Source organism: Emydura macquarii, unplaced genomic scaffold (genome assembly GCF_026122565.2).
Source record: "Emydura macquarii macquarii isolate MOO-44397 ecotype Brisbane River unplaced genomic scaffold, CSIRO-AGI_Emac_v2 contig_1253, whole genome shotgun sequence".
In the NCBI taxonomy this organism is placed as follows: domain Eukaryota; kingdom Metazoa; phylum Chordata; order Testudines; family Chelidae; genus Emydura; species Emydura macquarii.
Window position 1 is genome coordinate 20,734,979 of NW_027131390.1, and position 24,170 is coordinate 20,759,148.

General features: G+C 44.1%; 1 protein-coding gene across 2 annotated transcripts; it reads right to left on the reverse strand.

Annotated features, from left to right (window-relative positions):
• Positions 1 to 13,464: 13,464 nt before the first annotated feature.
• Positions 13,465 to 21,850, reverse strand: LOC137153940 (V-set and immunoglobulin domain-containing protein 4-like). 2 transcript variants are annotated; one of them, XM_067549731.1, is made up of 6 exons: positions 21,702 to 21,850; positions 19,023 to 19,379; positions 17,954 to 18,235; positions 16,805 to 16,918; positions 15,639 to 15,660; positions 13,465 to 14,191 (listed from the first exon to the last, which is right to left on the reverse strand). In XM_067549731.1, exons 2-6 carry the CDS (start codon positions 19,285 to 19,287, stop codon positions 13,996 to 13,998), a joined length of 879 nt encoding a protein of 292 aa, XP_067405832.1. In that variant the 5' UTR covers positions 19,288 to 19,379; positions 21,702 to 21,850; the 3' UTR covers positions 13,465 to 13,995. The 2 variants fall into 2 exon arrangements, with proteins under 2 accessions (XP_067405832.1, XP_067405831.1); XM_067549730.1 differs by lacking the exon at positions 21,702 to 21,850 and adding an exon at positions 21,350 to 21,451.
• Positions 21,851 to 24,170: the final 2,320 nt, after the last annotated feature.

Sequence of the window (24,170 nt, forward strand, 5' to 3'; positions counted from 1 at the left end):
CCCTGTGAGTAGAACGGTGCTAATGGGCCACTGCACCTTGAATGGTTCCTTGAAATATGTGTTAACTACTTACAATAAACACTCTGTTTCACCTTGTAGTTAGCTGTGACATGAGTAAGTTTCCCAGACCTGAAGAAGTGCTCTATGTAAGCTCAGAAGCTTGTCGCTCTCACCAAAAAAAAAGTTGGTCCAATAAAAGATATTACCTCACCCACCTTGTCCCTCTCATATCCTGGGACCAACACAGATACAACATCATGCATACAACAGCTGGATTTCAGTCATTTCCAACACAATGGGAACCAAAATGCTGTTATCTGGGGGAAGCTTGCACTGCCACTCACTCTGAGGGATTGTGTCTGCCTCTTAACAGGCTTTCATTCTACAGGGTGTCAGACCAGGACTCAGATGAGGAGGTGAGTCTATTGTTGCTTTGGAGGCGTCTGCCCACTGATCCCAGTTATCAAATAGGCTAGCTTCTTTCTACTTTTTTTTTTTGGAGCAGTGGGTGTTGTTCCAGATTCTTTGCTCAGTGTCCCCCCGGTTCCCTTTTATTGTACCTTTGCTCTTCTTCATTTTCATGTATCCCCCATTTTTAATTCATCTCTGTCTCTTTCTGACCCTTCCCCATTCCTGAAGGGGAGCCCATTGCTGCTGCTGTGAAGGAAATACTTCACAGGGGGGTCAACTAGACAGGCTCCTTTTACTTTTATAACAATAGTAGTAGGTCTCCGTCTTGCCCCAAAGTGACTCCAGAACCTGGGACACTGACTGGAATTGCAAACACAGGAAGATGCAACTATTTCCTCTAGTTTTTCAATACTTTAGCATTATCACATGACAATACATTCTCCAGTCGTGATTTTCAGCTGCCCTCTGGAAAACCCTGCAATCTGATTGTGTTTTGTAATGTCACTCTGAGGTGTTATTTTGTCCCTTTACGTGAGCACCATGCAAATAATTCACCATTAATAGTTTCATAGAGTTTTAAGGCCAGAAGGGACAATTAGATAATCTAATCTGATCTCCTGTATATTACCGTGTGACATACTGGGGCACATTCCAGACCAGTGAGTAGCTGTGTCACCCTGCCCTCTAACCTGGCATGTCCTTTACAATGCTGTGCTGCTGTAGCCTCCAACCTGGACTGCTCAGAAACAGCCTCCAGCATGTAAATCACTCCCAGCTACGTCTGCGTGTGCTGCAGCCAGCCAGCCGCACCCTGGCTCTTACCAGCCTGGGTTATTCTGCAGGGTGACCCCAATATACCCCCAGGCCTGGATTTTCCCCCAGAAATGTATGTCCTGTACTGCTCAGCCCTCTCCTCAACCATGCAAATATTTTAAGTCAGTTATTCCTTTAAGGGAATAATATGACAGTTTATAAGTTTAAATAGTTAACCAGACACTTCAGCTTAAACACACTGGATTGGATAAAACAATGAAACAAGTTTATTAACTAAGAAATAAATTAAAGCAAGTACAAGTAATGAGGCATAAAGTCAAAAATACTTACAAAAAAATAAAGATAAAGCTGGTGCCTAACTTAAACTATATAGATTTGAAGCAAAGGTTTCTCACCAGTTGCTTTCAGCTGTCTTACTGTCCCCTCCCACAGAGTTCAATGGCTGTTTCCTTTGTCTCTTCAGGTGCAGAGAATGATATGGACAGGGAGCGAAAGAGGGAGGTGTCTTGGGATGTTTGTCCTTTCTTTTTTGTAATCCTGTCTCCCCTTTGAAAAGCATTTCCAGGATTGGCCTCTTAGCAAATAATGGTCCATCAGTCGTGTTTACACCTGACTGGGGTATCAGCTTGCCCTCTGTCTCTGAGGAACTGGTTTGGCCACTCCCCAGTCTTATCTGGGAAACATACTTTTAGTCAGCTTATGTTTATAACTTCACACAATGCTGTTCCAAAATGCGTTTTGCCATGCTATTATTGATCAGCACAGTATGAGTGATGATAAAGGTAAATGATACCTTACAAAGGTATGACTTGTGCCACGCTGTCTAGAGTGGCTCACAACCGTGAGTGCCTCTCTCAGGGCAAACAGTCAGAAAACAAGGGCAGATACCCCAAACTGGTGGTGTATTCTGTAATTAGATGTCACCAAGCCAGTAACAAATGTGAACTCCTGGATCACTATACCAGTCTTACCACGGAGTCACAGACGATCCCCTTAGACTCTCCAGCCTATCTTGCCATTCAGATAAAAGGTCACTTAAACCTAAAATTACAGCATATCAGGTTTCTCCCAGTCCCAAAAGACCAGTCACTTACCCCAGCTCAATCAGTACTACAGATCTTATACCAAAGACAATGGTGACAGCCAATTCTATAGAAGACTAACTATAGGACCTGGTTTATTAGCTAAGAAAAAATAAAATTATTGAAAGGTCAAAGCAGGTAAAATATATGTACAGGTGAGTCACAGTCTATAATTCCAAATGGTAGCAGAGATGTTGTAATCTGCCAGTTTCCCAAAAGTCTCTCAGGGCTATCCAGAAAAACTCTGGGGATTTCTGTCTTCTCGTTCAGTTATTCTGCTCTGTTAGAATCCAAACAATCCAGAGAGAAAGGATCTTTCTTCGAATCCCTATTTATATCTTCTTCTCTCGGAAGACAAATTGACAGACTTTTCCCAATGTGGCTTTTCCTTTGATGATGATGGATGAGGAATGCATTTAGCCTTTTGACCTCTGACTACCATGCATTATGGCCACTTGCTTTGAAATTAACATTTTCTGTTAAAATCATTAAATCCTTCATTAGCCTTTCACAAGAATTCTTTGATGGGTTAGTTACAGGGATGTTTGTAAATGTATTTTACATTTAGTTATTTAGTTACAGGGATGTAAATGTTTGCTAATGCAGTATGATAGGAACAGATAAGTGAAAACAAGACAAAGAATATCCCATTAGTTCTCATGAAGTTTAAAAACTCAATACACTCTTATACATCTAACCATTATTTTGATCTACACAAGTGAATTGACCGGAGTACAGTCTAGCATGACCTGGTCAGCCAGCGTCATACCTTTGTACAAATATTAATACAATAATAGTGTGTAGGGTGTGAACACAGGGGCATATTCTGTCACACCTCCCCCTTACAAAGTTGCATTAAACTTAGCCATTGGCTAACCTGGAGGCAGCTGGTTAGCGTCCTCTTTCTTGGATAAAGCATCTGCCACCATGTTTTCTTTTTCTTTTATTTACACAATGCCCATGTTAAATTCTTGTAACCCAGTGTCTGTTGCATCTGTACACAGTTCAAACACTTTGTCAAAATCTGGACTGGTTAGAGTAGGCTTTTTAGACAAGTTTTTTTAAACCTTATCAAAACCTGCTTAACATGTCTTTGTTCATACACCTTTATTAGGCTTTGATTTTTTACATAGCCCTGTGATTGCAGATACATCATCACAGAACCAACACACAAACCGTCTGTAATAGTTTACCAGACCTATGAAAGATTGGATCCGTTTTTTGGTTTGGGGTACAAGGCAATTTACAATGGCTTCAACTTTCAAGGGATCAGGAGATGTTTGACCTCCCCCTATCCAGTGTCTGAAATAAGGCATTCTGGCCGTGCCAGTTTTACACTTGGAGGCTTCTATAGTTAGGCCTGTCTCTTTGAGGTTTGACAGCACATTGTGTGAGATTTTTTTGTGCTCAGCCTAAGTGTGGCTAAACACTCCAATGTCAAACATACACCCTTGCAAAGCTCTGCAAACTATTTAACCCTTGGCTGACCAGCCTCTGAAAGGTGGCTGCTGCCTTAATTAACCCAAATGGTAACATTGTGAATTCATAGTGTCCCATATCAGTGACGAAAACAGACCTTTTCTGTACATCCTTTTCTAAAGGAATCTGCCAGTAACCTCAAGTTAAAATCAAAAGAGCTGAGGTATTTAGCTTTGCTTAAAATGTGCAGCATATCATTAGTTCTAGGCATGAGAGACACATCTGGTACTGTGACAGCACTGAGCTTTCTATACTCAACTCAAAACCTTACAGTTTTGTCTTTCTTACAGGCCAAGACCACAGGTGATGCCCAAGAGCTGTCTGACCCTTTAATTACTCCCAGGTCTACCATTCTTTATATTTCTATATGAATTTGTTCTTCCATCTTGCCAGTGGCCTTGTAGGGTCTGTTGGAAGGTGGTTGTGGTCCTTCTGCCATGATTTTATGAGCCAGCAAGTGTGTCTTCCCTGGCTTGTAAGAAAGCACTGTGTTCTTGCAGCACAAAGAACGCCTCTGCTCTTTGAACTGGTGTTAAGGCACTGCAGATATCAGTTTGGCATTCAGCCATCAAATCAATGAAGTGGTGTGCCTCATTTTCCCCTTCTGCACAGCAGATGATGTTTACCATGGCTTCCCTGGTGTGACAGGCTTTAAGTCTGTACCTGTGTATTAGCTGTGGTACAGTATTCCCATGAGACTTAACATGATATGTATCATCATTTACCTCTCTTACCTCAGGAGGTCCTTCCCAAGAATTTTGCATATTTCCCACAGGTCTTAATACCATTGCCAGATCTCTTATTTCAAAAGAGCTTTTGCGTGGTATGATAAACATACTTGTCTTTTTGTTGGACTGTCTTTGACGTTAGTCTGAGCAACACCCATCCTGTTTTAACTCTTTTCTGAACTTTTGTACATATTCCGTTATTGGCTCTCCCTCTGCCTAAGCGTTAGTCAGAGCTACTGCTTCAGGATATCTAGTGGCAAAATCCACAGGGGTATATCCTGTCACACACGGGCCATTAATTTTCACTTCAAGATTTTAGTAGCATTTCAGTCCTCAGAAAACTAAGCTGCATGCCACAGGCTGAGAACAGGAGAGACCAAGGTGCCACCAATGCCTGAGGCTACTGCAATGGCAGTGAATTGATTAGATGAGACATTCCCAGATGACACCAGCAGGCAAACCGTGCCTAAGGAAGACTAATAAACCCCATCATTCCTGCAATCTGATCTGGGAGAAAAATCCTTCCTGACTCCAAATGTGGAGGTCAATACAATCTGAGTGCGTGAGCAAGACCCACCAGCCAGGTACCTAGAAAGAGGACTCAGCACCATCTCAGTGCATCAATCCACCCTGTAGGGTGTTCTGTCTCCTGCTATAGCCAATTTCTGATCTTTCAGAAGAAGGTGGAAACAAACCAATCCCCAGTCATCTAGCCAACCGAGCATTGGGGAAAATTTCCTTCCTGACACCTATCAGTGACTGGCTGAAGCCTTGAAGTATTAGATTTGATGATAGACATTATTTTAATGAATAGCTATAAATGTTTTGAGTATGTAGAGGGCAATGCAAGCGATCCCATTCTCCACATGGCCCATGAAGGCAGAGGATGAACAGGAGGATTCAGATTCACAGATACACAGATTCCCAGGCCACAAAGGACAACCATGACCTCCCAGTCTGACACTCCACCCCCTCCTTCCCAACCACACAGAGGCCATAACATTTCTCCCAGAAGCTGGATTAAGGAAATCTTTTTAGAAAACACCGTCTCTCATTTTAAAGACCCCAAGCAATGGTAAGTCCTGCACCTCGCCTGGTAAGTGTTGGAATTCCCTCCAAGATGTTTTTCCACTAGACTTCTCAAGAACTCAGTTGGATTCCAGACTGTGTTACTCAGCTCTGTATATTTGGCATACAACTATCCTGAGTTGATCAGATTCAGACACAGAAGGGCAGAGGCAGGGTATATCACAGCTCCAAAGTTACAGTGAAACTCTTTCCCTTTATATACATTTATACATCTTATTGCATTTATTATACATTGCATCACACATTTTTGGATTGGATTGATTACTTTGCAGGACCCAGTCCCTGTGCAGCATGCTTTGTCCACCTCTTGCTCACACTCATTCTACTCTTTACCACATCTTTATGTTCCTAACTTATCTTGTCCATTGTTATTTTGTTTGTAGTAAATGGTTTCCTGGCTGTTTTCCCTCTTAGCTTAGTTGGCTCAGACAGTCTTTTAGCCTACTGTCCTATTTACTTATCTGTGTTGCACAAAATGTTCTGTTTTCAACCTAATGATTCCTCCCTAATTCTTTCAAGAAATGAGAGGTCTCTCCACATGTTTGTTCCTCATGGCCTCAGTTTTACTAAACTGTTTTGATGTTTAATTATCCTCAAAACTAGGAAATTGTGTCTTATTTTAAGGTTGAATTTATCTAACTTCATCTTCCAGACATTGGATCTTGTTATACCTTTGAAACATGATCCTCCCCTCCATCCCAAATCAAATGGAACTTCCATGTGTAAGTGCCTACACACAGCATTCAAGTCACCTCTCAACCTTCTCTTCAACAACCTGAATAGTTTTAACTCCTTAAGTCTCATATCAAAGGCTTATTTTCTAGCCCGTGGATCATTTTTGTGGTTCTCCTTTGAACTCTGTAATGACCCCATAATCCTTTTCTGAATCACTTATCACTGAGTGTCTCTCATTGTGTAGGTTTAACCTGCATTCTTGGAGCACAGCTGCATTACTAGCATTTACCTGGATTAAAACACATTTTGTTGGATTGTAACATTTAAGCAAGTGATTCAGATCACTCAAACAGGAACCCAGCCTCATTATTCACTACCACACCAATCTTTGTCTCCTCTGCAAAAGTTACCAGAAAAGATTTTACATCATAAACCAAGTCATGAATACAAATATTAAATAGCTTTAAATGAAGAACCAATTCCCAGGGGATAACAACATTCCCACTCATTGATATCTCCCCATAACAGCTACACTTTAAGATCTGTCAGTGACCCAGATTTTCATCCATCTCATGTGTGACCTCAATTCCATGTAACATATGTTTCTTCATCTTGTGGTACTATGCCAAAAGCTCAGGAAAAATCCAAATATACTATAATCAACACAGTTGCCTTTATCAGCCAGACCTGTAATCCTGTCAATAAAAGATAAGTTTTGTTTGACAAGACCTACTTTGCATGAACCCACGCTGACTAGCATTAATTATATATTTATATTTTTAACCTTCCTTATTGCTTTAAAATCAGATAGACAATGTTTTGCATCTGCTGGAAGTTGATAGGACTCACTTCATTTTTGCAATCTCCACAATAAGATCCTTTTTCTCTTATCAGATGCACTATTTCTTGTCAGTGCACTAGATCCCAACCCCATATTGGTCCTATCACACCAGTTGAGTCTGGTGCAACAGGTTTTTGATGCTCTGCTGTGTTTCATCAGTTGGGACAGATCTGACATCCTCTTTTTCCTGGATCATGACTGACCACTTTCAAAATATTAAGTGTCAGGATATCCCTATGTGAAAGATGACTCTCAGCACTTGGGTTATACCTGAACATCGAGCATATACATGATAATACTCTACAGGGGAAGTTAGCCCTCTTTGCTATTAGATGGCTTGATCGCTCTGCTTGAGGGAGTGCATTTACACACTTCTACATGCAAAATAATGAAAGGCATGACAAGTGCTGATTTTACAGCTTTGAATTTAATTACTTCATCGCAGGTTCCTCCTTTGCTACCCAATCTCCCCACATCCGGAGCATGCTGAAGCCAACAAGCCTGTGCTTTTCCAAGACCAACAAAAACACTGTCAGCATGTTCTGTTTCCATTTTAAAACCTAGGTTTCGTAGCGCTAGCTTTTAAAGCACATTCTCAAGAAAAGAAATTAAACTTGGAGAAAAGAAAGTGAAAAACCCTGAGCTAAAATGTGATGGTGAACAACGCTTGACCCTGCTGCTGCAGCCAGATACATTCATGCTTCAAAACAGATCAGTAGCAAGAAGTGCAGCTATTGAAATCAAACCTGTGCCGACTGGAAATGACACAAGAACCACCACATTTCCTGACCTGTGTGATTGGTTTGAAATTGTTACCAGAACAGCTGGGTCTGCACTCTATTGCTGCTTCCAGCAAAATCCAAGCATAGCAAAAAGATATGAGAAAAATTAAAAACCAAACTGAATCAAAAGAAAATCCCCAAGCTTTTTCAAAACTAAAAAATTGGTCCCATTCAGCTACTCCTAAAAAAATCAGCCTGGGGCACTGCATATCCAACAAATAGCAATTAAAGAGATACACATGAGAAAGCTCTCGCAAGTAAAGGACAGTTACAAAAGTATTGGAATAATTAACACTTTGAAGGTATACACCTTCTAGGGACAACAGTCACCTCACTTAAGGCTTTGACAACAGAACAGAAGGAGCTACAAGCTAGATTCAGAGTATGTCTGCACTGCAGAGTGAAGTCAATTTACTTTAAATTGACTTTCGCCCGCCGAATTGTAGAAGTCGCAGGAGTGTGATCACACCACACTCCTTGCGTCGGGCTCTTGCATCCCGACTTGCCGTGCTTGGGTAGACGTTCAAAGCAGTGCACTGTGGGTAGCTATCCCACAGTGCAACTAGTCGCAGATACTTTTGGGAAGCTTGTCACCCTCCCACAATGCAACGTGTTTCCTCCCCCTCCCTTCTTGTCCCAAACAAACTGCAAATGCTTTTTCACGCCATTTTTCTATGCCACGCGCACGCCATTCCTGGAGAGGCCTGGAGCCCGCTACAAGCCATAGAGTGAAACAATTCCCAATTGCTGCAGGCTGTCATGCATCATCTTCAGTCCGTGGCAAGCCGATTCTGGTCCCGGGAAACAAGCACAGACTGGTGAGATCTCATCATTATGAAGGTGTGGGATGATGAGAAGTGGCTGTAGAACTTTTGTATGCAAAAGGTCACTTTCTTTGAACTTTGCGCGGAGCTGTCCCCAGCCCTGAAGCTCATGAATACTCGCTTGAGACCAGCTCCGACAGTGGAGAAGCGAGTGGCCATTGCTCTGTGGAAGCTGGCAACTGACCACCTTGCCACAGAGTACATAAACCAGAAGGGATACTTCTCATTAGTGTTGCAGGCCCTTGTGGATCACAAGGGACATTTCACCAACAGCAATGTGGGGTGGTCAGGAAAGGTGCATGACGTGCGCATCTTTAGGAACTCTGGTCAGTTCAATAAGATGCAGACGGGCCCTTTCTTCCCTGACGAAAAAATAAATATTGGGGATTTTGAAAAGCCAGTAGTGATCCTGGGGGATCCTGCCTACCTCTTGCTCCCTTGGCTAATGAAGCCCTACGCCAGGCACCTGGACAGCGAGAAGGAGCGTTTCAATAACAGGCTCAGCAAGTGCAGAATGTGCATTTGGGCATTTAAAGGCCAGATGGAGATGTCTACTCACTAGGCTTAACATCAGTGAAGAAAACATCCCATCAGTTATATCTGCATGCTGTGTGCTCCATAATTTGTGTGAAACAAAGGAAGAAAAATTCCCCCAGGGTTGGGCCATGGAGATGGATAGGCTGGCTGCAAATTTTGAGCAGCCAGATTCCAGTGCTGTGTTCAGAGTCAACTGTGGAGTGCTTCACCTACGGGAAGCATTGAAAATCCAGGTTTGTAATGAACCGCAGTAGTGTATGTATCTACTGTGCCTTTCTCTTTCCCATCCCCCACCCTTGCACCAGCAGCCCCCTCCCCTTCTTTCCCCACCCAAGCTATGAATGAATAAAGACAGATGTTTTTTAAAGCTGCAAAGTTTTATTTGTGACCTGTTTCAATGGGGGGAAAGGAGAATAAGTTAACATTGTAAAGTGTCACTGTGCAAGCAACTGTGGCTGCGTGCAGACCTTAAAGGGGCTGTCGCATCCTTCTGCTCACCTTCACCGGTGTGGAGTGCAGCACGTACTGCACCCTGCTCAGTCTCCTCCTAGACCGCTTGGGGGTGGGGGCTGATAACAAAGCGATAGGCAGTGGGGCATTTTGGACGGGCTATAGAGGGCGTCTGTCCTGCCACTGCTCTTCTTGGAGCTGTACCAGATGCCTCAGCATGTCGAACTAATCCCTCATCGTACGTAACATCTCCTGTTGCGTATCACACTCCTGCTCCTGTGCAGATCTTCTGTGTTCCATGTCCATGTCTAGTTTTTCAGACAAGATCATCCTCCAGGCTCTGAGCTCTGTGTCAGCAGCTACAGAGGCGTTCATTAGTTCGCTAAACATATCATCCCATGGTTTTTTTTTCTGCTTCCTAATCTGGGAAAAAGTCTTTCAGCAGGAGTTCTGCAGGGCAGGCTGAGGACCGAAGTGTCAACTGTAAGAAAAGTAAAGCAGAAAGTTGTCATTGTTAGCTGACCCAAAGTAGTAAAATAAATGTTACAATGTAAAAAGAACTCCCCTTCATGTTCACAAGGCTAAGTCAGACCCGCATTCCAATCTGTAAGTAGCGGACGGGTCAGAGTGGTGTTCCAGATATGGTAAGCAAGGGGCCCTTGCATCCATTATGGAGAGGTTTAATTAGCACTAAAATCCACAATCCACACTTGAACAAGGAGAGGGATCACCGGGCTCCCCTGTAACATCCCAAGGACCGGTTTGGGAGGAGATGGGCAAAACAGATTAGAGGATGCTGCAGGTGAAGTCTAGCAGCAGTAAACATAGGGCAACCAGTGTCCCAACCCATAATGCCCATAGCAACAATACCAGTACTAGAAATTGTCTTGGGGAGGCGACCAGGGACACCGGCCACAGCAGAGAAATAACTCGGAGTGACTGTATTGGTCAGATATTTTAAACTTGTGCCATCTTCCCTAGGTGACCATGTGTGAGAGTCTCCTGAGGGTAACTCAGGAGGAAAGAGAAGATTTGCTGCAAGTATCGGGGTACAGGCCTGGACCTTATGCTGCTATGCTGTGTTCCGTGATGATGCCTGCTCCTTTAATAGCAGACTGGTGGGGTAAAGTATCCTACCGTGGTGGAAGAAATAAGGCTGCCCTCCCCAGAAACCTTCTGCAAAGGTTTACAGATTACCTACATGAAAGTTCCCTTAAGATATCCACAGAGGATTCTCGGCGCATACCTCTGCACATAAATAGTCTGTTCCGGGAGTAACCCTCCACTGAAATTTGGCAACACCCAGGAAGCCCATCTCCTCAAAAACACAAACTCCTTTTAAGAAGCTGGACTGGGGACATAACCGCAAAAATTAGATTTACCAAACACACTCACCAGATGCGCCTTCCCTGGCATCTCGATCAGTCCCTCTATCCTGTATGTGGCAGAGCTGCTCTGGGGTAATGAACAGGTCCTGGCTCTCAGGGAGAATGAATACCCCCCTCTCCTGCACCCTGCTCTCCTCCTCCTCCACAAAGTCCTCTTCATTCATTCTGGACTCGGATCCTGCAGAGGTATCGACGCCGCGTGGTGGCACAGTGGTGGGGTCACTGCTGAGAATTGCATGCAGCTCCACATAAAAGTAGCATGTTTTGCGGGAGGAGCCAGAACAGCTGTTAGCTTCCCTAGTTTTCTGATAAGCCTGCCTCAGCTCATTGATCTTAATGAGGCACTGCTGCGCGTCCCCGTTGAGCCCCTTCTCCAACATGCCACGTGATATCTTCTCATAGATATCTAAATTTCTTTTGCTGGCTTGGAGCTGAGACAGCTGAGACCAGTGAGATCCAAGACCTCTGGTTGACTCCATGCTGGAGCGTGTTTGGGCCTTGCAGTCGCCATAAGTGGTTCAGTGGTCTCCAGCTGTCCAAATCGGAAATGGTCATTCAAAATTTCCCAGGGCTTGAGGGGAGGAGCTATTTCCTGTTTATGTGGGCATGTTACAGCAGAGCGCAAATGTCCAGAGCGGTCACAACAGAGCATTATGGATACCTCCTGGAGGCCAATGGAATTGATTTACATTGCGCTCTGCCTACACTGATGCAAATGTGACCCATGGAATTCGACTTCAGCGCTACACCACTTTTGGAGATGGTTTTATTAGGTCGACTTTTACTCTGATTTAGCTCAGCAGAACTTACATGCCAGTGGAGACGCATACTTTAGGGGGGGTCAACGTAAGTGGCATTACGTTGACCTCCATTGCCAGCATAGATCAGGCCTCAGACAGGTTGGCACTACAACTGGCAAATTACTGTATATGAAAATGATGCATCTGGTGTCAAGTCAGTCATCATGGGACTAAATATGAAACTGTTCAGTTTAGGCCTAGCAAGAAAGCACCTTGGGTTCTTAATTAGGCAAGCAGTTTCATGGTTCAGGACATTCAGAGAGTTGGGAATGCAAGTTAACTACAAACAATACAAAATGAAGTGATTTCAAAGTAGTTCCACTGGAAAGAACGGTAATTACATAATACAGAATTGGTTCTTTGCCTGTCTCTGGCTAGCCCCAGCTGCTTTGCATCAGCACTGCAGTTGCAGGATATTGTGGGTTTAAAGACTCTGGGACATATCCTGCCCTAGCTCAAGCAGGTTACATGTTTAATATCAATGAGATAGCACTAGGTTTTACCAAGAGCTAAATGTGGCTCTCTATAGCAGACCACAGACAATGGCCAGCGTTTAGTGCTCAGGGGAAATATTTTTTGAATGAAACGCCACCATTGTTTTTTAATCGCCAACGTGAGAACTGGTTTAAAGATACTGAATACATTATGTTTACAGGAGAAAATAGAGTCTTGTAATTATAATCTTTAGGAAGGGATCTGGGAATAGATAACATCAGCTAAGGACAAAGTACTGCCCAAACACATGCAAATTCCGTACTAAGCAGGAGGGCCTGACTATAGATGAGGGTAGAATCAGGCCCAACATATGAGTGCGATTGTGTGAAGAGGGAGGACAGCATGGGTGGAAGAGAACCAGACACAGGAATTGTTTTTTCAGTTAATGCAACTGACCATGTGGTTCTTTCATCTTTGTCCCAAGCAAGCCAAGGCTGAGCTCAATCTTTTTAACTACAGGGGTGGCGGGGGGAAGGAGAGCAGAGGGGACGTATGTAGGCACTGAAGAAACTGTGCTCTTTGCTCAGGTGAAAGCAATGGGAGATGTCCAGCAACTGCCGTCTGGACTTCTCAAATCCCCACCTACTGAGGACAAGTGACCTGTGTATATGGTGTGTGCACACTACACCAAGGCAGTTGCCATGCTTTTACTCCCCAAAAATCCAACCTCACATCCTAGCTCGTGAGGAGTGGGCAACGACAAAAATAGGGGATTGCTTGGCAGGGCAAAGTATGGTGGGGCCTGTTCCCCTTAGCCGTTATGGTAGCCATGAGGGCCTACACCGAACCCTGAAACAATCAGCGAACGAGGCTCGGGTGAAGATTGGGCAATCGTGGAGTCTTCGTCACCTGTGGCAGATGAACCCTTCAGGTCAATGGCAGTGGTGGCCGTATAGCTGAAGGTGAAGTACTAATAATTAGGAAAACTGCTTCAGTCACTGCACTGCTGACCCCCCTGCCCCAAGGTGGCAAAGTATTTAGCGAGACAATCCAATATGGCATGTACAAGCCATAGGAAATGGTCACAATGGACCTTTGCTGTCTAGGCAAACTGATGATGATGATGATGTGCATGAGAAATTGGATTTGTACAGGGTGGAAAGTTTTTTATTAATACAACACTTAAGAGTGGTGGCAAGGTATGGTTGTTAGCATATTATTCCCTGTTAAAAATACTGCTTTGCATAGGAAAATAATGTTGCCCATATTAAAGCCTAAGGGCAAAGCAAGAAATAGAAAAAAGTGACATAGGCAGATGCCAACACTCCTCACCATAGAGTTTTAAATAAGTATCTTTCATCTTTTTCCAAATTTTAAAAATGTAACTCTAACAGGAGACAAAAGGAAGGGACTGTCTGAAAGAGTAGATCCCATGTTGCAATATGAGACACCATATTATTGGATGGCTAAATAGCAGCCAAACTTTACTACAGAATATGTACAGATTTCCTTTCGCAAAAGAGGTATGCTATAAAAACTATCACAGGTTAAAGCGCAAGATACAGTTGCAGAGGTGGTTCCTCTCCGCTTGTTCCTCCTCCTCTTCAATGCTGTGCAATTCTTATTTTAGCCTTGCTTTCAGCTTTTTTCCTGAACTGTCCTCACATAATTAAAGGACCTTCCATTGTCTAAGCTAAATGTTAGGCCTGGGGGCCTGTTGCTTTCACAAAGGTCGCATACTCATTGATTTTCATTGGGCCCAATGTCTCATATTCATTCTCTTTCACAGACTGTGATGTGTAGTCGTTTTCAGCTCTAGGTTTTGCTTCCTCATATGTGCACTCATCATTGATTCCTGAACAAGCCTCTCCTCTTGTGAGGTTCAGGGACTTATGACTGAAACAAAAGTCTAATATTAATCGGAGGAAGTAGCCAGGGGAGACCTAACATCTCCCAACTTCAAGATCCTGGGCCAGATTCTAATCAGCTTTACACCAGTGTAAGCCTAGACCATTCCACTGACTTTAGTGGAATGACTCTGGATTTACAGCAGGGTAGCTGAGATCAAGCTTTGGTCCTCTGGTTTTAAATGACAGTGCAATAACAGCTGTGGAATAACAAGACTCCTAATACTAACCCAGGGACATTATAGGAGGCTGCAAAAGTTGTATTAAAAGGACAAGGACAAAATTATAAGATACAGACACACTCAAAAAGAGGCAACTACCAATAATCTTTGGGGACAAACTTTGGGGACAAATTCTCTGCTGACACTACAATACTGACCTCAATAGGCCTATGCCAGCTAAGGATTTGGCCTTTGGAAAATAAAGGATAGCATAAATAGCTGAAAAATTGCAACATATGGACAAAATGCAGCTGAAAAAATTCTCCAAGGTGGCCACATCTTTACAATGAAGGTACAACCAATGAAGAGAAATCCTAGTATGCAATGAATGATATTAGAGTTAGGCCTTACTTTAACATTTTGCTCTACAAAATGGACAGAATAGCACCTAGACAAATTTCATTGGCAGAATACCACACTGCAACATACATTAGAACATAGGAAAATAAGAACTGCCATACTAGGTCATAATGGTCCATCTAGCCCAATATCCTGTCTTCCGACAGTGGCCAATGCCTGGTGCTTCAGAGGGAATGAACAGAACAGATAATCATCAAGTGACCCATCCTGTTGCCCATTCCCAGCTTCTGGCAAACAGCAATCTTATGATCACTTTCATTGGGCATGTAGTTCCCACATTATATATTGTTTTATTGTCAGGCCCTTTCAATTTGCAGCTTGTCTTGTGTATGTGTGTAAGTGAATGGAGGAGGAGGACCAGGGATTTAAATTTAGGATTAGAATGGTGCAGGAAGAAATATCTAGGAGTAATGGAATGAATTCAGCAAAGGACAGTTTTGGATGAACATCAGGAAATGGTTCTCAGCAGGGAGATCCATTCAAGTGGAAGACTGTCCCAAAGGAAGTGCTGGAAATTCCTGTTCTTTAGATTCTGGACAAAACATTGGGAATTCACTAGTGAGAATAATTTTGCACTGTTCTCTTTGGTGAAGGAACAGAAGATCCAATAGGTCTTTTCCAACTCTAATTTCTGTGATTCTAAGGTATCATTTAAGAACAACATTTCTATCACTGTCCCTTGTGAATATCTAAACCCTTATGCTGTCAATCACATATACTGTTAAGATATTCAAACCCCTCCTTCTCGTATAATCAGAGGACCTTCATTCTTCACTTGGCAAATAGTTTCCCTGCCACAGAAAGCAATATTATAACCCCAGAAGTTCTCTCAGCGTGACCGATTAAGAATCTTACCACGTTACTTCATTCGGGTGATCTGCAAAAAGACAAATGTGAATATTTCATAGTTTTACTCCCCCTAATGTAAATCAATTTTTAATTTTAAAAATCTTATTGAAAGATGTAATAATAATTAATTGTCACTTACATAGCACAGTACATTTTCATAGCACTGTACAATCATTATCTAGTGCCCTGTTAGGTACGTATTGTTGTTTCTGTTTTACCCAGGGTAAAACTAAGGTACAGAGTAGTTAAGAGACTTGCCAAAACTAAGGAAACCAGGAGCCTCCCACTTTCCAGCCTTTTGTTCAGTCCATTACATCTCACTGCCCCTCCCTGGATGATGCTTCTACATAAGAACGGCCATACAGAGTCAGACCAATGGTCCATTTTAGCCCAATATCCTGTCTTCCAACCGTGGCCAATGCCAAGTGCTTCAGAGGGAAGGACCAGAAGAGGCAATCGAGTGATCCATCACCTGTCATCCACTCACAGCTTCTGGCTGTCAGAAGCTAGGGGCACCCAGAGTATAGGGTGGCATCCCTGACATGTTGGCTAATAGCCATTGATGGACCTGTCCTCCATGAACTTATCTAGTTCTTTTTTTTTGAGCCCTGTGACAAAGGCATCTGTCACTGAAGTGCTCCCCTGCAGCAATGAACACTATAAATCTCTTCCTACTGGGATTGGATGTATTGGGCCTGCCCAGCTAGCAAGCAGATACTAAAGTGGACTCGACCAGAACCAAAAATTAAAGTTGCAAAATTAGTGTTAAGTTTACAAGTGACTCAATTACATTTATCTGTGAATGTAATGAAATCCAAACCAGTAACATATAGATACTTGGTGCTTTGGGGGGAGCGGGAAAAAAAGTCAGTTTTACAAAACTGAAAACAATCACAAGCTAAATTAGCTGGGTGGAAGCATTTAAACAGAAAGATGTGAATGATAATTGGGAACTATTTAAGGATGCCCAATAAGCCACAATTGTACCATTGAAAAAGAAGGCTACCCTGGTTTAAAAAAAAGAGGGTGGGGGGAGCTAATAGTATGCATAAAATAAGCAGCTAAGAATTGTAGAAAATTGATTAAGGAAGCAAAAGAACTCTATGACCACCAGAGTTAAGAACAATAAACAGTTTTAAAAATATATTAGGAACAAAAAGGAATGCACTCACCCTCCTTGGTCTTTCTCCTGCACAAGATAACAGCGATGACAACAAACACCACAGCCACGCAGAGCACAACTATCACGATGATGAGATAGAGGGGCAGGCTGGTCCCCTGGTAGCCTAGATTAAAACAGCACAAGCCAAGGTTTCAAGTAAGGAAACAATTCTGCTCCGCTGGGTTCCTCAACGTACTGAGCCCTCCCAAACCATGGGAGTTATGGAGGCAGGAATTTTGTTCCTGGTGGTTTCCTGCCATACCACATGGAGCTAAGGAAAGCCACAACTCCTCTAGGCATGTCCTCCCAAGTATTAGAACAGCTGCCATCTCATGGAGCCTGTAACCAGGTAGCCCCACAGCATGAGGTCATGTCTCAAAGGAGGGTAGAGGATAGGTGAGTAGCAGCTGGAACCACGTAGGACAGCAGAGGTCATTTCCAGCAAGCCACCTGCCCCTTCAGCCTGAGGACTAACTGCTAAAAATGGCAGCAAATGGACATGTCACATTCAGCCCACCCTCTCCATCATTCACACACAACCACCGCTTCACTTCCAGTCTCCAAACTGCTTCTGATTCAGCACTGAGCCGGCCTCACCTCTTTTGAAGACAGGCTCGGCCGTGGTGTGCACCGCGGTCTCCGAGCTGGGTACCATGGCTGCTGGTTTTGTGAGGTCCATGAAAGGAGCGAAAAACACGTCAGACGCTTCTACCCATCAATTGCTAATTTACAAATTGGATAAATGCAAAATCTTTAGGGGGAAGCTGTAAAGCTTCCGTGATAATAATACATAGGTCTTATAGACTGTTTTTCATCAGTAGATCCCAAAAGGCATTGCAAAGGGAATGCCTGTTATCTCCAGGAGTAAACTGAAGCCTAGGGAGGGTATTTGTCCAAGGTCAGCAAGCTGGCAAGTGGCAGAGCTGGAGGATAGAGAACATTTTTCTGACCTTAGTCGGTGATCAGCTGTGCCCTAAACTATGAAGGCTCGGAGTGAGAACCCTTGTTTGTTTTGTACGCTAGTGAGGGTCACCACAAATGTTGTTCATATTCAATCTAAATGTCTAAACGGCTCAACCCCCCTAAGCCATTTACCTCATTATCATCCTGCAGCTGGGAGCGTCTCAGAGACAACCAAGCTCTAGTTTTGGGCACTTACCCCTCACAGTCAGCTGCACTGCATCACTCTGCCGTACGACTTGTGAGATTGCTCTATTTTCCGCTTCACAGAAGTATTTCCCCGTGTCAGACGTTTGCAGAGAATCAAACATGAGTACAGCGTGACTGCTCACACGCGTTGCGTTTCCTCCCGGCTCTCCCTTGAACCATCGGTAGATGATGGGTGGGGACCCACTGGCTGAGCAGGTCAGGCTTGTCCTAGCCCCTTTTGGTACAGTGAATCCCAGATTGCCTGGTCTGATGATGGGCTTGGTCACTGCAACTGAAAGGCAGAGGGAAAGAGATGTGGGTCTGAATTGTCCCAAGGTTGCAGGGTATTTGATCTGGGAGTTTGGTTACTACAGTGAAAGGTGCAGGACTCAGACTCCCCTGATTTCCATGGCTGCTCACCCTTCTCCAGAATGAATTCATTCATTACCTGCTCATGTTACCCGCTTCTATACGGCGTTTCTGAGCTCCATTCATGGTTTCCGTGGGACTGCTTTGTGCCAGCGATGTTAACACAATACCCCCAACACAGCAGGCTTTCACGGTTAGATGCAAAGCCGTCTTTCTGCCCCTCCACATGCCTTCCACACCCATGCACAGAGCGCTGGGATATGGGTGGGGGGATGTTCTGAAGTAGAGAGTGTATAGCTGGGGCAATCCTGTATCCCAACTATTCCATAGCTACTGCAAGGCCCACAGAGGTGTTGTTCAGCAGTGGGGTACCTTCAGGCTGTCCTAAATAGCACTAGTGGCCAAGCTAGGTACAAGCTACACTCCCACATCAATGCTACAGGCATGAATTCCATCCTTCGGCTTATTTCCCCCTCATTAGGGCCAGCGGGAGGGGCTAGCGCCAGTGCAGGGAAGCAGCAGCATGGAGCTCGAAAAAATCCATGGGCAATGCTGGCCTCAACCCTATGGATGTGGGGAGTCCGCAGGGAGTGGGAGTCCCTCTGGATTGCCCCCTGGAAACCAATCCCCACCAGATCTGCAGCCCGTAGAGTCAAGTGCTTTATGAGTGAGAAATGCCAAGTAAATGCAAATTTTATTACTGAATTTACCTTTAACGACATTAACTGTCATGGTCCTCTCCCTTGTTAGCAGGCTTTTGTTATGGGCTCGCCAGGTGACTTTGCAAGTGTATTGCCCTCTGTCTGGGATTTCAAGCTTTTCAATTTGGAGAGAGACATCCCCATGCCTGTATTTTGGGATGTTGACCCTACCTCTGTACTGCGACAACGGGATGTGATCACCAGACCTATCCCTTTGAAAGACAGTGGCCAGGCTTTGATCTCGGTCCAAGGTCCAAATGACTGTTGTCTGCATAAAGTCCTGGGAAGGCCGGTAGACACATGGCAAGGTGATGGAACTCTTCCATGTCCCTTCAATGTCATGGGTGCCACTCAGTTCTAGAATGGCTGCAGACAGGGAGGAGATGAGGGGTAGCAATAAAAGAACAAAGGGGAAAACATCAGCAAGACTCAACAGTCCACTAAGCCGCAAGCAGAGACAGTTATTCTTCACAAACACTACTGCGCTATTTCCCTATTCACACCTCATGGATAGAGCACTGGCTTAGGATGTGGGAGACCTGGCTTCAGTTCCCTGCTCCCCCATGGACTTCCAGTGTGACCTTGGACAAGTCACTTCTTCTTTTTGTGCTTCAGTTCCCCACTGGAAAATGCAGCTAACACTTCCCTATCTCACAGGGACGTGGTGAGGACAAATACATGAAAAGAGTGTAAAGTGCTTTGCGCTCTGCTCATGAAAAGGAATTTTTACCACCTCTCAGATCCCCTCATATCTTAATGTGCCTGCCTATAAAGTTTTTCTCTTCCTTCTTTCAAGTGTCCCAAACAGCAGAAAGAGGCTGCAGGAAAAAGAGAAGTTTAGAGGCTGATGCACACAAGGCATATTGTCATATTTAGTTCCAATGCAAGTCATTTGCTCGCTTGTAACATCACTGATGTGAAATTTCATAATATATGCTAGTGGTGCTTAGCCAGGTTACAAAATCATGCAATGTTTACTTTCAGTTGAATATAGAATTCTTCTTTACCTCTTGTCCTACTTTGCTACGTATTGTTGCTTTGTGCTGTTAAACAAATGCCGTTTTTCAGCCCAGAGCTTGCTGCATTTTGCAGAATTATGCAATTACTATAGCCCAAAGGAGACACAACTAGCTGTAATAGGTTAAACAGAGCAAAAGAAAACTGAGGCTGAAACATTTCCTAACAGGAAATGCTTCCTACTACAGAGAACTATTGTGATGTATGCTTCCCAAGGGAAATGATGGGGGATCCCATCACTAGAAGGATTTAAAACTGGATTGAATGAAAACCCAGAGAATATATTTTAGAGAACATGCCTCCATTGGTCAGAGGGATGGGCGACATAACCTTCTAGAATGGTACAAATTTTCAAACCTTTTCATTTTCTAGACCACTCCGTAAAAGAGTTGGACAATCTCTTGGAGACCCTCTCCCCATCTCATCTCTCAATATCTTGCTTTCTTGGTGCATGAAAAGGCTCCCCGACCCAAAGCTTGAGAATCAGTGGTCTCATACTCTAGGTCTGTTAACCAGAACAATGAATCCCAAGCTCCTTGAACTTTGGGGAGGACCAGATCTGCATCTGGTCTTCTTGGTTCAACACCGTCTTTATAAGATGAATCCCAACCAGAGCACTGGATCGGAACTATGGGGAGGTTTGCATTTATCCTCTCATCTCCAAGTTCCGTGAATCTAGGTTCACTCTTCCAGTTTATCAGAGGGCAATTAAAATTTCTGCCTCAAATTGTCTGAGAACTGCTGCACCTCATTAGCAAATGGCTTCAGAATTTCTCCCAAAGTCCAGCTTTTACTTTTTTACCCGCATGCGTTCCCTTTTCTGAAAGCCTCCTGCAACTTTTAAGTCAGTTTAAAACAGAACTCCAAATAAGCAGCTGGAACGGGAGTTCATATACATCCAGGGGGCATGCACAAGGGGGGGCAAGCAGGGACACAGACACCCCCAGTAACTGTTGGGGGCATAGGACTCCTCTGATCCTGGGGCTGTGGTGACGAGGTGGTGGGGGGAGGGAAGAACAACCTCCTCAGGGCTCTGGAGCCATGATGGGGGGGGGGAGGGGGGGAGGGAGGGAGGGAGGGAGAGATAGGAGAGTGAGCTCCCGCCACTGCTGGGCAGAGAACGGAAAAGTGAGCTCCTCCCAAGCTGGGCCACAGAGTGTGCACCACCCCCTCCCCCAAGGGGTCAAAGTTAAATTTTTGCACATGCCCCTATATACATCTCAGCTTCTTTGACTTTTGCTTCAGAAAACAGGACTGGCACCTTTCCCCACAGCCTTTTCTCAAACACGGAAGGAATGCTGGGTTTTTCATTTACTCACCCCTGCAGAAGGTGAAGGAACTCACAAACACCACTACCCACACTAACTTTTCCATTCTTCACAGAACCGCAGTTACTTCTTTCTCCCTGGCCCCACTCTCCCAGCACCCGACGCCAAGTCAGCCATACTTCCTTTTTGTCACTCACCCTCTCCTCATCCGGCATACAGAATTGCTGCTGCTACTGCTCTCTTTTCCTTCCCTTTCCCCCCCCTCCTCCTCCCCCCCCAAAAAACTACAAGTACGTCTTACTAGTGGCTGAAGATGTTCTACAGATAACTTATCCTTCATTAGGATCTGGCCTAAGAAAAAGGAGGCAAAGTTTTTCTTTTTCCATTACATACTACCCCTTACTTTGGGTCCTTGGTTGCCATTCATTTCATTTTTCCAAGTAACTGCTTCCTTTGATTATCTTTTTAATTGGACATTTCTGCCGCCTTCTTTTTCATGGTTTTCCATTCTTCTCTGAAAGGCCATATTTTTATATTCTCTATCACACATGCACGCACCTGTTAAAAGAATATCAAGGTTGCAAAGACAAGCACTCAGTAGTTAGGAAGTGCCAGAATAAAAGAGTCTGTGCAGAATTAATTCAGGCCCCTGGTGCATCTGCATTAATATACGGTATTTAATTACATGATCACATTTTTTCCACAGAACCCCTGCTTCATTCAGTGCACAGAATGGCTGGTGGTCACTGAATGAAAAGCTGTTTGATTTTCTTTTCTCTTCATTGTTCAATGTGTGGCCTTTGGTTGGCCGAGGAGCTCCCTGGACTGTTAATATTGATTTTCAATAAGTTTTGGGGCACTGGGGAAGTTCCACAAGACCAGGAGAAAGCAAGTGTTGTGCTAATTTTAAAAAAGGGTAAACAAAATGACCTGGGTAATCATAGACCTCTCAGCCTGACAGTGAGACTGGGCAAGATAATGGAGCAACTCATACTGGACTTAATTAATAAAGAATGAAAGAAGGATAACATAATTAATACAGATCAACATGGAATTAAGGAAAATAGATCCTGTCAAACTAACTTGATATCTTTTTCCGATGAGATTACAAGTTTGGTTCTTAAAGGTATCAGTATTGGCTTAATATATTAAACATCTGCAAGACATTTGACTTGGTACCACGTGACATTTTGTTTAAAAAACCTAGAACGATATAAAATTAACATGGTACATACTAAAAGGGTTAAAAATTGGCTAACATAGGTCTCAAAATGTAATTGTAAACAGGGACTCATCATCAATGTGGTCTGTTTCCAGTGTGGTTTTGTTGGAATAGGTTCTTGGCCCTATGCTATTTAACATTTTAATCAATGACCTGTAAGAAAACAAAATCAACACTAAAAGTTTTCAGAGGACACAAAAATGGGGGAGTGGTAAGGTGAACAAGTAAGAGGATAGGTCACAACCATCAGGATTGCTTAGTAAACTGGGTGCAAGCAAACTATGGGTTTTAATACAGCTAAATGTAAATGTATACATCTAGGAATAAAGATGTAGGCCATGCTTACAGGATGGAGGGCTATATCGTGGGAAGAATTGACTCTGAAAAAGATTTGGAGGTTGTGGTGGTTGGTGGTGGTGGGGGGGGGGGGGGGGGGGAAAAAAAAAAGATGAACAAGAGCTCCCAGCATGACTCTATGCCAAAAAAAGGGCTAAAAAGTGGTCCTTGAGTGCATAAGCGGAAGAAGCTCAACTAGGACCAGAAAGGTTAATTTACCTTTATTTAGCACTGGAGTAAGTGTTGCTGGAATATTGTGTCCACTTGTAACGGAGTGCCCTCGAGCTGCACTGGACAGGGAAGAGTTAACCCCACACTCTGGGATGAGGAAGCCACACCCCCATTGCCCCTGCTGGGCATACTCCAAGTGGAACAGTGGTATAAAAGGAAGCAACTCAGTTCAGTCTGGATAGACAGCTGAAGAGGAAAGACACTTGCTGCCAGCCTGGGACCAGGGAAGCACCAAAGGCTTTGACAGCAACAACCAGAGATGCCAGATCCAAGCAGGGACTGACACCAGCGGATGTCTGGAAGAGCCCAGACTCGTGAGGAACCAGCTGCATCAATGAACCTGGGGAACCCGGAGATGCCCAGACCATGTCCACATGGCGATACAGTAGAATGTAGCCCAGGGGGAGTTCCCACTACAGAGCAGAGAGAAGTGAGCATGTTGCAGTTGGATCCCTGCTGAATCAGTGGCAGAATTAGCCACCACTGTTAGGCAGGGCTGTTTTAAGACCTTCGTAGGCCCCCCCCCGACCAAAATAACTAATTTGATTTTAAGCTATTAATAAATAGTTTTTTAAATAAAAAATTATATATAAATCTTTTTTTCGTAGGCCCTGAAAATTTCATAGGCCCTAGGCACTGTGCCTATTGTGCCTAATGGATAATACAGCCCTGCTGTTAGGGCCCTGGACTGGGATCTGATGCAACAGGGAGGGCCTGGACCCTCCTAACCCTGCCACCACCCACTCCTAGGGAGCAGCCTATTTTCCCAACAGCCATTAGGTCTTACAGCCCTGAGAATAAGGGCAACCCTATTGTTTCTGGCCATTAGGCCTCACCACCTTGAGAATGAGGGCTACTATATTGACCCTGACCATTAGGCGCTACCACCTTGGGAACAGGGGTGGCCCTATAGGCTCTGGCTCTTGGGGCCACATTGCCATGAGGCCAAGGGCAGCTAAATGGGACTCTACCATGGGCCGATAGCGCCAGTCAAAAGGGGGACAGGGTACCCTCACCCTGTGACACCACTTCTGGTGTCCACACGTCAAGAAGGTTTTTGATAAATTAGAAACGGTTCAGAGA